The sequence below is a fragment of the Panthera tigris genome, chromosome B1 (assembly GCF_018350195.1).
Source record: "Panthera tigris isolate Pti1 chromosome B1, P.tigris_Pti1_mat1.1, whole genome shotgun sequence".
NCBI classification, from domain to species: domain Eukaryota; kingdom Metazoa; phylum Chordata; class Mammalia; order Carnivora; family Felidae; genus Panthera; species Panthera tigris.
The window spans coordinates 188082777-188099220 of NC_056663.1; the positions used below are offsets into that span (position 1 = coordinate 188082777).

A 16444-nucleotide genomic window follows, 5' to 3' on the forward strand; every position below is an offset into this window, starting at 1 on the left:
CTTGGTGGCTTTATTTTCTCAAGGATTAAGAGCTTGTTCAGTTTGTTTTTAAAAATCAGCTAAAGGTAATGAGGAGCTAATTTCATCAAATATAGTCTGAGTGAACTATATTTGGTATTAATTTGGTCAAATTAGGCTCAACCGAAGAGTACCAAGGAAATAAAATTTATGTTATATCTGCATACTTTGAGAATTTCTTTATTTTGTTAAATCATATTTCAAGGAAATGATCATGTTGTGTTGTATCAGGCACAGAGCTACATTTTAGTGAGAGAGGGGAAAAAAAAAGGACTTTAAGATTGGTATTACCTAATTCATTAAAAAGCTGGCAATTCAAATCATTTTTCATTAAAGAGAAAAAAATAAAAGCTATATGTTTCCAGTTATAACCTACTGTAAAATGAAAACTATTTTGAAAACCCAATCAAAATTTATGTTCCCTACTTAAAAACACATATTATTCCAGAACTCCAAAGCTTTGGTTATGTTTCCCACCATTTCCCACATGTGGTATATAATGTATTTTTAAGGTCAAGGTGATTCTTAAACCCCATTCAAATGAGATTTTAACTAAATATCCCCATGCTGAGCTTTAAAGATTATTTTTTCTCCAAGAGAAAAAAAAATAGTTGTAGCAAATACTTAACTAGGAAACAAGTTTTTATTCACCTAAAATATTTTAATGTCCATCTCCTGAAAAGACATTTTTAAATAAAAATGCTGACACAACCTTAATTATAGAAGCACTGGAGGGTTATGCTGTAATTTTACATTACAAAGGGTGTTGGAGAGCCAGTTTAGCTTTATTAGGTCGGCTTGCTGTACAGTAATAAAATCATAAAGATTTACCATTTATCATCTCTGACAGCCAATCAAGGAGTCTTACATTTCTTAATGAAATGTGACCTCCACAATAGCTCAAAGTAAACGTCCCCCCTCCAACTTTCCATAATGCATATCATTTAAAGGAAAGCTTTCATGTTTTCAGAATAATAGTTCATTTATTCAAATACCATATCTAGTACTTTTTAAAAAGTGGTGTTTTCCTGGTCTACCCCATAATGAACTTGTGGTACTGTTTTCTGTTTACTAAAAATGGTACTTAAGGGGAACCCTGAATTGACGACATTGACATATATACATTGCGGCTACTTACAAAGTCCTAAGTTTAGGCATATGGTTGAAACTTGCCACAGAAAGTCTAGTAATGTTGTTATTGTTGAGAGTGCTGTAGAATAAAACAAAAAAAGTTAGAGATTTTAGGTAATTAAAATTTACTGATCATTCTATATAATAATACAGGGAATGCTTCTTGCAACTATGTTTATGCAGGACAACTATCTGGTAGAGAAGGCATAAAGAATGCCCCATGTTATAAACAAGAGGATAAATAAATGCCATACTTTAACACTTTACTATGCATTCAGCTTTATTAAATATTTATTACAGATTTATGTCTTTAGCCATAATATCTTTGACTATTCACATATTGCTTTATGCACCATGGGTATGCATGTGTGTGTATTTATGACCCTGGTTAAGGAATAACATGAGGCAGTCAACAATTAGTAAAATTGGGCAGTTACGCTTCCTTAGAGGGGCACTATGTATAATTAGTGTCATGAGTAAATGAACGTATTTGAAATTTCCAAATTAAATTTCATAGCAATAGCACAGAATTGGTTTTGTCAGATCCCGGAACACAGTCCTGCTAATTATTCTCTGTTGTGGACATCAGCCGTTGTTGAAATCTGAGTAGTAAGAACGATATCTACATTTGGTACTTGCATTGGGTAGGGATAAAGTGACAGGCTGGGGCAGTTTATTAAAAGCTTAATACATTCTAATACTTCTTTACTTAAAATTTTTTAATGTTTATTTTTGAGAGACAGAGAGAGCACGAGTAGGAGAGGGGCAGACAGAGAGGGAGACACAGAATCCGAAGCAGGCTCCAGGCTCTGAGCTGTCAGCACAGAGCCCAATGCAGGGCTCAAACTCACGAACTGTGAGATAACGACCTGAGCCAAAGTCAGACGCTTAACCGACTGAGCCACCCGGGCACCCTGTACATTCTAATACTTCTAAGTCTAGGCACATATCCCGTCCCTTGCAAACTTCCATGCGGTACAGATCACGGTTTCTGGATGCTGGAGTCAGGAAGATGGGCAGCCAAGGGAGAGATGGTGAAAATAAGCATAAGTCTTGCTTGGTTCAAATTGTTACTACTTTTCCCCTAATACAGGCATTGTTGTATTATTATGGCTTTTCTACTACTACTACAACTACTACCCATTCATTCATCTAATATTTCCTAGATGGCTCTTCATTTTATGGCAACATGGAACAGCATAAAATAAATCAGGCATAAAACCTGTCCTAAAATAGCATATTGTCCAAGTGGGAAGATGAAGTACAAATTATAAAACCTTATAATTAATAACATGAAGAAGAGATTGTTTTTCTCCCTTTGGGGAAGTCTGGTTATGACAAGAAAGTGAGAAGGAGGCTATCCCAGGGCTGTGTTTGTGCAATGGGAATACGGACAATGATTCTAGTATGGAGAAGACACCATGATGTGGTGAGCAAAGCGGGCAAGTTCCTGAGGGAGGCAGGATGACAGGATCAACGGCCCACAGATGCAATTTGACAATGGAGAAAGGTTTGATTTAGACTATGCAAATTCTCTTGCCAATGGAGGCTGGGCAGGGAAGTAAATGAGAGAAGCAGGATGCGTGTTAAGAAACGCAACAGGGACGAGAGATGGAGTGGAGCAGGCAGAGGGCTGGGGCCACTGGAGACCCTGGTAAGCGAGCGATGACACTCTCTCTCATAGCAGCTAGTCCTCAGCTCCGATGGACCACTGCTCCGTGCTAATGGAAGGCTGCCAACCGATCTGATGTTCTCAGGAGACGCTGGAAACAGAAAATTTCAGATCTGTCCTCCTAATTTTTAAATACTGGCAACTAATTCGGACATTTCAAAGAGTCTGTGGGCTACATCTGTTTGGACGAAAGCAGGATACATTTATGAGGCCACTTTTGGCCAGCTGGAGGCTGCAGTTGTGAGGTATGATTTGGGGTGTTCAGGGGTTCAGGGATTCACTTGAACTTCTCAGTAAAGTAGGGCACAGAGGCTACCGATCTAGAAGACACACTTTCTTTTCTTACCCAGTTTTGCAATGTATTGAATGATATAAAAACTAATGCAACTGATTGAAGTAAGTTGCACAGGCGAAAAAAAAATCCCACTTTATGAAGGACCTATAAAGCACTGAATTGGTTGGTTCACGTTATCTAAAAGCCTGTAGCATTTTTCTGTACTCAAGTGAAATGAGATTTTTTTTTCAAATGCCATTAAAATATATCCTGATGTTTGAACTAAAAGGTTTCACTTCTCAAAGGGATTTACTTTCAAATGACCCCTTTTCCCACCCTCAAAATTTATGCTGACTTTATATGGCTAAAATCTTCAGAGTACATAACATACTGAAATGTGACTTTAGGGATAACATTTTTTAAAGTAATTCATCACATGCAGTAGGCATGCATTAATTTTGAACTCTAATTTCTTATGATTCCACACCAAAGAGTGTTTTCATTGAATGCTGAAGCTGGTGGCTATCAGTCTGGAGTCTTTTCTCAAAATGTCACTTTGCAAAATGCAGCTGAAGAAATAGATTATCTTAGTGTTTTTATTCAGTATTGATGTGGCAAAGTGATATTGACATTGATACCTGATAGTGGAACGATATGTGGAACCAATGAAATTAAATTATTTTAAAATTAATAATAAATATTTGCTAATTACATCTGATGACATGTATGTTATGGTCGTGACTAATTCTTACTCTGAAACAATGCAAATGTATCTATTGCACTTCTTTATTTAACACTTTCTTCTAAACGAAACTATATTTCTATGTTCAACCTCAAGATTTTCTTTTTGCAGCAAGAATATATTCTTGTACAAAAGTACATTTTGATGCACAAATACGAAATTTTAGTTTTGGTAATCATATAGTTACTCTCAGACTTAGATCTTGATTTATTCTTTCTTATTCCCTTAGTGCTCAGCGTAGGATTTGGCAGAGTCTGATATTTAATGGATATGAATCACTATGTCTCGATTCAATTAAATGATGCCTATTTTATGGAAAAGAAATAAAACAAACAATACAAAACTAGATGTTGTCCAAAGAAACAGAAAACATTGATCTAGATTTAGTTTCCAATGTTATTTTTGAGATGGTATCCTCACATTAAAAACAGAGACATTTCTGAATCACACCAATCAGAATTCCACAATTTGCCAGGTTGCCATGAACATACAAGTGATAGACTGACTCCGCTTGCTTTCATTTACCTGGACTTTTCCTTCTCAAACTTTATTCACTCTCTTTACCCTAATTTATTTCTTAATTTAACAAATTTTTGTCAATGGTCCAGTATGATTACTTCCATTCCCTTGTTTTGCCTCAGTAAAATCATACATTGAGAAATGGCTCATGGAATTAAAAGTTTTAAAGAGATCTAAAACATTGGGAGTCTGAAATTTAAGGTGATTTGCAAATTAATTAATTCTTCATTATCTCCACATAATAAGAAGATATATTGTAAAGGGTCATAGATGCTAAAAATAAGAAAAACAGACAAGTTTCTTTCTGGAAATGTTTCTAATAGAAGAACTTTTCATTTACATGACAAGAGATTTGGGCTTGATAAATCCCAGTCTTTGGTATTTCATCCAATTACCCTTAAATTTTTCAAAGAATAATTTCTCCAAAGATTCTATGAATTACGAAGATTTAAAAATGAACACATATTAAAAGAATGTCTGCTTGACTTTGTCAAATTTGAATATAAAATATTTAAATTGTTTTGAAAGAATTCACACTTTCTTGTATCATGTACTAATGTTAATTTTTTCGTTTTTTTAGCAAACACACTCTGACCATTATAGATCTCTTTGAAACCTATATATTAAGGACCCCAAAAGAGTTCCTAACACTTTGGATTTTGATTTTTACTCCATGAACCATAGAACATTTTTTACTCTTTGTTGTGTTTCAAGACAGAGGGTCTTGCTAAAGTTACCTTCTAGATATTTTGCTAATATGACAAATACAACACATGAGGTGATTGTATCGTCACAAACTTACTCTTCTAAAAACACTGTTTACTTTATAACAAATAAGCAAATGAATAGTTATTGTATTTGTGGATAGAGTTTTCAATGCCTAGCACAGTGCTTGGCATAGAGTAGGTATTGTGTGCGTGTGTGTGTGTGTGTGTCTGTGTGTGTGTTATACGTGAATTATTTAAGCTCTTTTAATGAATAACAAAGTACTTTATGGGATTTTAGTCCATCCACAATATTCAGCAAATTTTCCATAAAATGTTTGGTGTCATTCCTATTCCTAGTTAGAAGCACCTACTTAGTAACACATTCTTGGCCTGATCAGCTCCATTCAATTAAGTAACACTCAGGGTTGTCTCTTCATATACCAAGTTTATGACACTGACTATGGTTTTGACATCAGACTGCTATCATGAAATCATAGTTGTATCCTAACTATTCTGACTCTGAAATAGCAACAGTGAGCTTTGTATATTAATGGGTCTGAAACACAACTAGTGGCGTTATTAAATACAATGTGTATGATAAGCACTCTGAATAGGTTTCCTATAGAAAAAATTAGGCTGTTACCAACAGAAAGAAAGGCTGACTTCTCATGATGTGGGTAGACAACAGTATATATCTTACAACACGATTTATCTCAATCAACTAACTCTTACATTAAGTCCTTAAAAATAACCAGTAACTTTGCACATGACACAGCTACAAGTTCTATACATCTACTTGCAATTAAAATCAAAATCATATATAAAATATTGATTAAATAAGCTATTTTGTTGAGACCTCAAACTTTCTTTCCTGAATTCCATTCTGTGCCTCAAACTCAATTTATAAAGTAATGGGATCTTTTTTTTTTTTTTTTTTTCCGGAAGGATATCACGAGTCCCAGATAACTTTTACCACATGGACTAAAATTGCCAAACCTCTTCAACATTTAAGTCAATTTTTGAATTTCTGAATAAATTTAGCCAGGGATGAACTGTAGCACAGAAAAATATTTTATATGGGGGGAGAAATGTGTAAATATATTCAAAAAGCTAGACTCGTGAGTCTCTGACTGGAAAAAAAAAATTCCAGAAATGGACAGGCAGCTTCAACGGCTTGAGTAACTCTAGTTTACATTAAAATAATTTCTCATCATAATAATTCCATTAAAATTATTGTACCAAGTCAAAGGTCTGTAGAGACTACTGGATTGCCTCTAGCCCATTTTGTCAGCCATGTCTGCCCAGTAAGGAAAGAGAGAGGATGCCAGTTATAATTCAAGTCTGTGCGCTGTGCTTTCCTAAGTCAGTAGTGAAGACTTTAAAATGGACCCAGTGGGCAACCTATTAGAATCAGAAAAGCAGATTTCTAGAATCACCTTTCAAAAATGATGCTATCTGGTTAAAAATGGCATTTTAAAATGAGACAACATCTTTCCATTGCATGGCAACTATATAATAACCCAACTCATCAGAAACTAAGAAGTTCATTTTTTATTGTAATTTTTCTTATACAACTGCTTTTATCCTAATATTTGGCAATTCTAGGGAGCCTCACCAATCCTTTGAATGAGAATATTTTGTTACAAGGAGAAACACTTGAAAGATGGTATTGTGAACATTTGAATGTCCTCCTTAAATAGACATTTTCGCCTAAATATGCAGAAATGATACCCACGGCTGTGCACACACACATTTCAACTCATATATTCCCCATGAGTTATTTAAGGTCTCTTCATAAGAGACCATTTTGACACTAGGTTTCGAGCGAGCAGATAAGCTTCCACATTAGCACTCCCCAGACACAAAGCCCCCGTTCAAAAGAGTAAGAGAAATAAGCAATACTTACAGCACTTCAAGGTCCCGGAGAGCCCTAAATGCTCCATCTTCAATACAGCTGATCTGGTTGTAATCCAGTTGCCTGTAAATAGATTAGAAGAATATAAGTAAAAGGCTGGAGACTAGCAGCGCTGGGTGAAAAGAAGTCTCCTGAAGGGTCTCCGAAGCTCTGACTGCACTAACTGAAATGCTCTCAGAAATACACTCATCCGCTTAAGAATGTCACAAGCCATTCTGGCCTCGGTGCCGCTACTGAAATCTCTTTTTGTTCTGAACTGTCTGTGCAAATAGCAGCCCTTGGAAAGCTCCAGTAAATAATAACTGCACCTTATATTAAATGCCATAGGAATGCAATTTCATTACATCAAGAAAAGCTATCCATTAAGAGCTTTCAGCGTCATCTTGCTGAAACAATTTCATTAAGGTAAAGGACTGTAAATCACTTAATGTCACATGCACCCCCTCAGTGACCTAACAGAATCCATTTATCAGAGAAGCCCAGCTGCATGTTAATTTCACTATCCTTGGCAAGAAAGAGCAAGACTACTTTTAGGTTTCCTTCTTTTAAAAGCAGTTTTCCTTCGAGAACTCCCAGTCAAGAGAGAGAAATGAGGTCCCACACACCTCCCTGCTATTCTCAACCAGGAATACACTTTAGAAAGCCAGTCTTGTTCTACGTGAATATTCACCATTCCCATGATTTGCAATTGTTCATTATATGCGAATTCTCTGCACTGTAAATATGACATACTTTTCAATTAAGAAACTTCCCAAATTTCCAGAAGTTTTTAAAGTGTTAAAAATTGATTTTTTTTTACTTTCCTCAAAGATGCTAATTTTAGCCCAAATGCTAAGAACACATACTGCAGCAACATCATTAAAACACTACATATACCTTTGGCAAAAAGTTTAAAAGCTTTCTCAGTTGCTTCTAAATAATACAAAATGCAAACAAATGGATGTTCTCTTGTAGTTTGAGCACTTATTTGTTAAAATTTAAAGATGAAAACTAACAAGCAAACAAACAAAAACAAAGTTGCTCCAAATTTGGTTAAGTTGGCTTTTCCTGCTAGTTGTTCTGGAACTAAAATTTCCTTTATCCATGTGGAGGAATTTATTTGTTTGAAATAAACAGCTAATAAGTATGAAATCCTATCTGTCCTATCTTTACATTGTTTTAATTTTTTTTTTTAAATAAGCAGCTGTTATTTAAACTAGTAGCTTGCTGCTTAGCGATATTCTTATTCCAGTAAAGAAAGAGCATTTTAATGGTTCACTTGAGACAGAAACAAAATGTTTGATGAACTAGTCAGGTGAGTTGTCAGTTCTTCATGAATTGGGAGGGAATGCAAATGTACAGGGGTAAGACTATGATCTTCATACAAATGAATCTTGCCCTTGTTTCAAGTGCGAAATTCACCAAAAGGGCTAATTTACATTTGAGGTGTGTTCTTAAAAAGAATTGTTTAAACATTCCTATAAAATAGCTGTTTCTTTCAGAAGGATACTGAATAAAGGTGCAATGATTTAATCCACTGACTTTCAGAGGGGCCTCTTCAAATTCCTTACTTTAGAAATTATGTACATAGAGAATGTCTCATGAAATATACATCTCATTTTTAAGAAGGTCTCTAGGGGACATAAGACTACCTTGATGTCATGCAAATGGTACAATCTAGGACATGCAACATAAAAAAAAAACCAACTCTGGAGAAGATATGCTTTTATTGCTTTTATAAACTAAGGCTTTCCCCAAATAATAGGTACCATCCATGCTGCTGTAATAGCTTAAAGCATTTCTAGTTATTAGGAAGTAATGCAGAAGTATAATTTTATTTTCTAAGAAGACTTTTAAAGCTTCATGATGTAATATGGATGCTGTGGTTCCAAGAAAACACTTCCATTCTTGGGCACTTTTGATTTTTACAGATTAAATTCATTTAACAATTAAGTTAACAGCCTTTTTATTTTAAAGTGCTAAATATATATCTACACTACTATTCTCTAACCTCTTGAACAATTTATCAAAGCCATTTAAATTAGTACAATGGCATGAAGTGTTACCCTTGACACACTACAAAAGAGAAATTGTTTCCAGACAAATTGGCAAAATCTTTTAATGCTATCAAATTTGCCTAATGCAGTCTCCAGGTTAATCTGTAAAAGGGTGAGCTGTATGTTTGCCCATATCTTATTATCCTTAGCTGTCAATGTATAAATCAGTGCTGACACTGCTTCTTTTAAATCATGCATACTATACACAAAGGGGAAGCCCTAGCATGCCAGAAAGCACTCAAGCGACTCTCGTTCTACAGGGACAGAAAAGCAGATTTCCCTATACCATCAGAAGTTGAGATGCTGCCGAAAAGTTGGTAATTTCACCCCTGTTCTACATGGCTCATGGTTACAGGCTTCTGCTGATTCTTAGCAGAAACTTAAGTCCTTCTTGGTGCTAAAGCATTAAGAATATCTGGCTCTCATAGGACCAAAGTTTTCCTTAAAAGTTTTCTGAATGCACTGTATCTCAGGCCATGCATCTTCTGAGAACAAAGGTATTTTTTTGAAAAAAGTCACTCGTATGAAAGGACAAGCAAAATAATTTTTTCGTCAATTGGTGGACTTTGTTAAATCCAAAGGAGTGTTTACATGAAGTGTTGTGCCTGCTCTGACTGTTCCTGAGAAAATCTCTCTGCACTAACCTCCACTTGTCTGTATATGATTCAAGAGAAAGACTGTCAAAACTATGCAAAAGCATACTTTATTTCAGTGCTTCTGGACTATTTTTCTGCACTTTTTTTTTCCTTTTCTCTTACCCACTTCATTTCCTTCTCTACTACCCTGCAAAGCCCGGGCACTTCTGCTGTCTGTAAATAGGAAAGGATCTGTTCTCAGCCATGCATTTAGTGACAGGTTGATTCTGTTTAGATGGGATTTCCAATAGTGCAATGAAATTATTCTGAATTAAGGAATTAGTAAGAGGAGAGGTTTTTTTTTTCCCCCCACTTCTCCAAAAAGTAATGTTACAATTATTCAGTCAAACACGGGGCAAATTTGTTGATCTTTGGATAATGAGGGCACTAAGATACATCAGAGACAGCTTCAGGATCCTTTCCTGGCACAGGGGTCACGTACCATTGAGAAGCAAGCTAGCACTTTTCTCATTTTCCGGGGAGAAAGAATGGTACAGATATTATTATCGGTGATACCTTTCAGACCTTCGGCCGACGTGTCTTAGCACAGACTTCTGTGTCTTCTCTCCCGTACTTCCTACGTCCTGGCTCCTCTGTTTCTGTGTGAATTCCAAATTCTATCTCCGTCTGATCCTTCACTGTCTTAGTTTGTAAGTGTGTGTTTTGAACCAAGTGCTTTATCTTTAATTTTATGAAAATGATGATGTTAAAAAGAATGGAAACCTTTGAGGTCTCTCTCAGGATTAACATTCTATGATGATCTTTTCATTCCTAACCACTTGTACTCTGATCTCCTCAAGTAACACTAGCCTGCTCGGTTTAACTTTTCCTGCTACTGGTAAATGTAGTCTTGGGTAACGCACAAGAATCTCTTTATCTGGCGGTATGACTCTGTGCCTCACACATGTAAAATTTCTAAACCTGATCTGATTGTCTTTAACACTAAAAAAAATTTAGTCTAGTTAGTTTCATATTTGGATTAATTCTAGATATATATATATATATATATATATATATATATATATTCATATAGTGCTGCGAAATACCAATTTTAGATATGGGCACATAAAAGACAGAAAGATCGAACATTTGCTTACTTGGCATACTGAAATATAACCGGAGATACTGCATTCTGTTACCTTTATGGTTTTTTTTTTTCAGGAATTTCCTGTTTTCTGTTATTAAAATTTGGATACCATACTGTTTGAATCACATATATAAAACTCACATTCCTGCATTAACTGCGGTTGGTTTTGTCCTTACCCATAGAAAATTTCATGTGTCACTTCAGCGTCCAAGCAGTAAAATCTTATTACTAATTTATTTTCTTTTTGTAAGAATTAGAACACCGTAAAATTTACTTAACTCTGAAACAATGCTGAACATAAAATGTCTTTAATAACTTTAAAGTCAGAGTATCTCAGTCTTTCAACAAAATATGCTCTGGTTTTCGAGGGTTTTTTAGGTACTAGAAATACTAGAGAAATACTAGAATACTAGAGAATACTAGAAATACTTTAGGTACTAGAAAGTTTAGTTCATAGTCATACTACTATGAGTGGCAAACTCCAGAAGTTTAGTTCACTTAAAATACATCAAAATGATTAAAATCAATAGGAGGTAGTAACAACATTATGCCATTTGGAAAGAACCCTGATAAAACATATAAATCAAATGGGAGGAAAAGAAAAAGAATGCTCTAAGGATATGGGCACGATCTGTTCTATTTCTTCCCTCGTGTATATAAAATTCAAGTCAATATGAGTGCCTAAATATACAAATCCTATGCCAATAATGACTCTTTAAGAAGTAGTACAAATTTAGGTTATAATGTATCGAGAACATAAGAATAATATAAATTGACCCATATAAGTGAACACTGTAGGCAGAAGTTTCAGCAACCATGTCATTTAACCTCAGCATAAAAACAAATCAGTGCTAACTCAGGTATTAGTGAATAAAACAACCAAGATAAGGATTATCCTGAGGAATGTAAAATAATTTGTTATTTGGGAATTTAACCCTTCTGTAACCTTTCAAGCACAATGTTGTGGGGTTTTTTTCTTTTTTCTTTTTTCTTTTTTTTTTTTTTTGCACAGGAATAAAGAATCTCAGTTTTTATTGAAATAATCTATGGTATAAAGTTATATCCACTTGCTAATTTATTGAGGAAAAGCAAAAAGATAAGCTCTAAATAAAGTGGTATCAGAAAATGGAGGAAAAATTAAGTTGCCCTTCATGTTTTAGGAACTCTTGCAAACTAATAAGAGGGGGTAGAAACTGCAACTGACAATAATAATTCGTTACATTTATTGAATGCATAGCAAGTGGCAGGGTCTGTAGAGATGCCATCTCAGTATTCCTCATGATAACTTGAAAAGGTAAATGTTATCATCATTCTGATTTTACAGATGAAAAAAATGAGGCTCACAGAAGTACAATAACTTATTCAAAGTAGGTAGTAAATATGTGGTGAAATCTTGATTCAAATTTAAATCTATGTATTGTTGAAGCCCTCCCTCACAAAGTAAGTGTCTAGGGAAAGAGCTGTTCATTCTGCATATGAAAGTTTCAGTTAAATCTCTGACGGCCAAATTTCAAGGCAGAATGCAGCATATAAAGAGTATTACAGAATGTCAGGGAAGGAACAGATTACCCTGGGCCAAAGTAGTCATGTGTGAGCAAGGAAGAAACTTGAACCTTAAAAAACAGGTAGAATCCAGAAAGACAGAAAATAAAAATGTGTCTTCCCTCTGGAGGGAAAAGACTCCATCAAGAGCAGTTGTAAGCAAAAGGTCTACAATGTTCACCGTGAATACTTGCTAGAGAGGGGCCATTCTGGCTTGAGCAAAAAGCTTGTGTAGATTCGGTAGGAGAGGGGGCTGGGACCCTGGGTGGATGGCAGAATGCTAGGCCTAGTCAGAACATCTAAAGAGACTATGCCATTAATAGAAGTCACTGCTCTTTCAGGAAAGAGTCTATATTCTTCAGAACCTATAGAACTATGACAATATTCTACTATATCCCCAAGGCTTTGCCATAGTGCCCATACAAAGTGTTGTTATTGTTAATAAGCTGAATGATTCTGAACGAGACAGTGATGGGACAAAAAAGACAATGCTTTATAAAAACAAATCTGTCTGCAGTGTTAAAATTATCTAATGAGAATATAGACTGGAGATCAAAATCCAATTAGCAGACTACTGTAATAGTTCAGATGTAGCAAAGTGTGCCTGTTTAGGGTTGGAGAAGCAAGAAAACTAAAGATCTGTTCTATCTCCAGGACAACACGACAGTTTCAGAAAGATCACGCCAATTCTTATTTTATACATATGTGAATTGGATTTCCAATCAGATACTCTTGTGTTTTGTTTGTTTTATTTTGTTCTGGAAAGTGTTTATGAAGATATGTCATATAGATTCATTTTTACATAAGAAAATGACATCGTTGAAGAAAAAATGCTAATGCACCTGGAGACAGAGCAAAATGAAAAGTTGGAGAGACTGTTGATCACGCAAACGTGATCATAGTTGTTGGGGATTATCAGAATTCAGTATGCCTTTAGAGTGAATGCAAACCAGACAAGTTACAGGACCACGGACAGTTCCCGGGGTACTAATAGCATTGCCTGAGTTCCTAGCGTATTTTACATGTAAGTACCCAGACAACCACTGGTTAATCCCTGTCTATAGACAACATTCTGGGTGTTAAAGGGAGCTCTGTTTATTGAAATGAAACTCAAGTTCATTTACGATCTTTCTAAATGAAAAGCCATCTATACAAGTTTGTTCAGAAGGTTCTACATCCCACTGAAGACCTGTGACATTTAATCTAACACGAAGGATAGCAAGCCCCTTGAGTGAGAAACCAACCTCCCCTTTCAAAGTGTCTTCAGCCTCAGGTTTACTGAAAACACTCAAGAAGCTGGGGGACTAAAAGAAATCATTTAAATTTGATAACAGTGAATTTTACTTATTTATTTATTTATTTTTAAGCTTATTTATTTTGAGAGAGAGAGAAAGAGAAAGCACACACGTGTGAGAGGGGAGGGACAGAGAGAGAGGGAGAGAGACAATCCCAAGCAGGCATGAAATCTCACAAACCACGAGATCATGACCTGAGCTGAAATAAAAAGTCAGAGGTTCAGCCCGCTGAGCCACTCAGGCACGCCTATTTTTATGATAATAAGCTAAGTATATAATATGGTAAGAAATGTAATGAATTAAACATGAAAACTAGCTGATTATAGCAGACAGTTTGCAACTATGACAACTTAAATGACAAAAAGCTGAAGTCTTACATTTGCATTGTAAAATATATAATATACTCTTCTAATTATTACATATTGATTCTATAATATGTGAACAACACTAGTTTCCTTATTGTTATGAAGTATCCAACAGAGAGGTATTTAAAACTAGGAAAGTGTACAGGGCACCTGGGTGGCTCAGTCAGTTAAGCATCCAACTTTGGCTCAGGTCATGATCTTGCAGTTTGTGGGTTCGAGCCCCACATCAGGCTCTGTGCTGACAGCTCAGAGCCTGGAGCCTACTTTGGATTCTGTCTCTCTCTGTCTCTCTCTCTCTCTGTCTCTGCCCTACCCCCACTCTCTCTGTCTCTCTCTCTCTGTCTCTCTCTCACACACACACACACTCTCTCTCTCTCTCAAAAATAAATAAATATTAAAGAAATTAAAACTAAAGAAGTGTATAAAATTAAGTAAAATACAGAAGTCTTTCTGTCTCCCTAGTATGGAATAGTGAATTTTTCTTCTATGAGTATTAATTGAGATAGTGATAAAATAAGTCAAAGATGACAGAGTTCCAGAAAAAAATGAAATTTCTAAATAATATAAATAGCTATATAACAGCATATGGATTAACTCTGTCTTTCCCATTTGCCAAATCTTCTTATTGCCAATAACCATTGCAACCCACATTGGGTGAGTGTTTCCTACAAAGCCATGGCTGTACATATTTGTTTCCCAAATAATATGATAACTTGTTCAAAGAAAACAAAACTAAATCATCTTGTAACCTGACCTTTGTTTATAAATTAATGTATGTTAAAGAAAGATAACTATAAATATTTTTGCCTAACCTGTTTTTTACCAAGAGGCAATCTTCCTGCCAAAGGTGGGTATGAGATATAGGGTTAAGGGAATTGGATAATGCAAGCAAATGGGAAAGACATAAATTTACTTAAAAACGATAAACATTACAGTTTGACTAGAACATAGAGTACATTTTGAGGGAGTACTGCGAAACGAAAGAAGAATAAGCAAGTGTGATTTACTTTATTTACAAGGGTGTCTAAAAGAATATGTGTTGAGATTTAACTATTTTTTATAATATTTATTTTTGAGACACAGAGAGGGAGGGGGAGAGCAGTGAGAGAGGGGGGCAGAGGATCTGAAATGGACTCTACGCTGACAGCAGAGAGCTGAGTGGGGCTCAAACTCATTAACTACGAGATCATGACCTGAGCGGAAGTTGGAAGCTCAACCAGCTGAGCCACCCAGGAGCCCAGAATTTAACTATTTTAAGTGTTTATGGTGCACTCACTAAAGAAACTAAAAATACATTAAAGTTTACTTTTGTGAGGTGAAGAGCAACTAGCAATCTACTTAATTTTAAGTTCATTGATTTGTACAGTTTTTTTCTCAAATCTTGGGATAACTCTAACTAGGAATGTTTTATCATGAAAACAAAAGACTTGAAAAATCTTTATTCCCATTAGGTACCTGCTTAGAGAATAAGTTCACAAGTCTCAGCAATAAAGGAGGGTTTAATTTAAATATTCTCCTAAATTACTCAATTAAATGGAAATATCTCACAGATACCTCTAAAAAAATAGTTTAAATAATATAACGTGTTTTCATTCAAAATTTGATCAGGAGGCAAAAAGGCTTTCCTGCATCAGTGTTGAATATATTAAATACATATACAAAATTTATAAAGAAAAGTCCTATACACATTGATTATCATTTTGGTGGCACATCAGTTGGTAATAATATGGTATCAATACTTTAATTCATACTTAACTGGAGAATTTAAAAACAGATGTAAATTCTATGGGAAAGCGCTGCCAGTGACTATTACAAACATTGTAATTTAGTTGATATTTTAATATGATCTTGTTATTCTCAGATCTCACCATCTAAAATGTCAAGAAAAAGAAAACAGTTTAAGTTGCAGCTGGAGAAAATGAAGTAACAAAAATAAAATATACAGGGTTTTATTCCAGTTAAGAAATTAATAGCGATAAGCAAAAAAGTTACGAGAATTCCTCCCTGGAGATGTTTAAGAGCAAGATAAATGTCCATCTGCCTAGAATAGTATTCATGTGGCTTGCCTGAAGGAAGAGGAATAAGATCTGCTAATTTGCAAAATTTCCACAGCATCAGTTTCATATTGTCAAGATGCCGCCATGAGCATATTTAGCCAATCCACAAGATTAAAGTAAGTGCTTCCAGTGAAAATCTTCTGTTAACTGGAATTTGCTCTGAATAAGGCCTGAATGTGGTAAATCCAATCAACCTGTTACAGTGCATCAGACTGGGCATTTAGACAGCCCTATACAAAATATCGTGGTTAACATTGTAATGCAGCTAAGGGACATATTCCTTCAGTCTAGCCTTCTTGTTTCTGTTTTACTCTCTGAATGACTTGGAACAGTAGCCATCCACCATGCAGGACTGTCCAAATTGTAAATGCATACAGTGGAATGACGAAAAGGACAAAGTGCTATACCTGTCTTTCCCATGCTGAATATCAATAATATTAATATTAATA

The 16444-nt window shown here is 35.2% G+C and overlaps 1 protein-coding gene across 5 annotated transcripts in view; it reads right to left on the reverse strand.

Annotated features, from left to right (window-relative positions):
* Window positions 1-16444, reverse strand: part of SLIT2 (slit guidance ligand 2) — a 373006-nt gene that overhangs the window by 133970 nt on the left and 222592 nt on the right. For all 5 annotated transcript variants that reach the window (XM_007093745.2, XM_007093744.2, XM_007093742.2 and 2 more), the window contains 2 exons: window positions 6970-7041; window positions 1157-1228 (listed from right to left, as the gene is read on the reverse strand). In XM_007093745.2, coding sequence (XP_007093807.1) covers window positions 1157-1228; window positions 6970-7041 — 144 coding nt within the window. The remainder of the gene's footprint in view (window positions 1-1156; window positions 1229-6969; window positions 7042-16444) is intronic.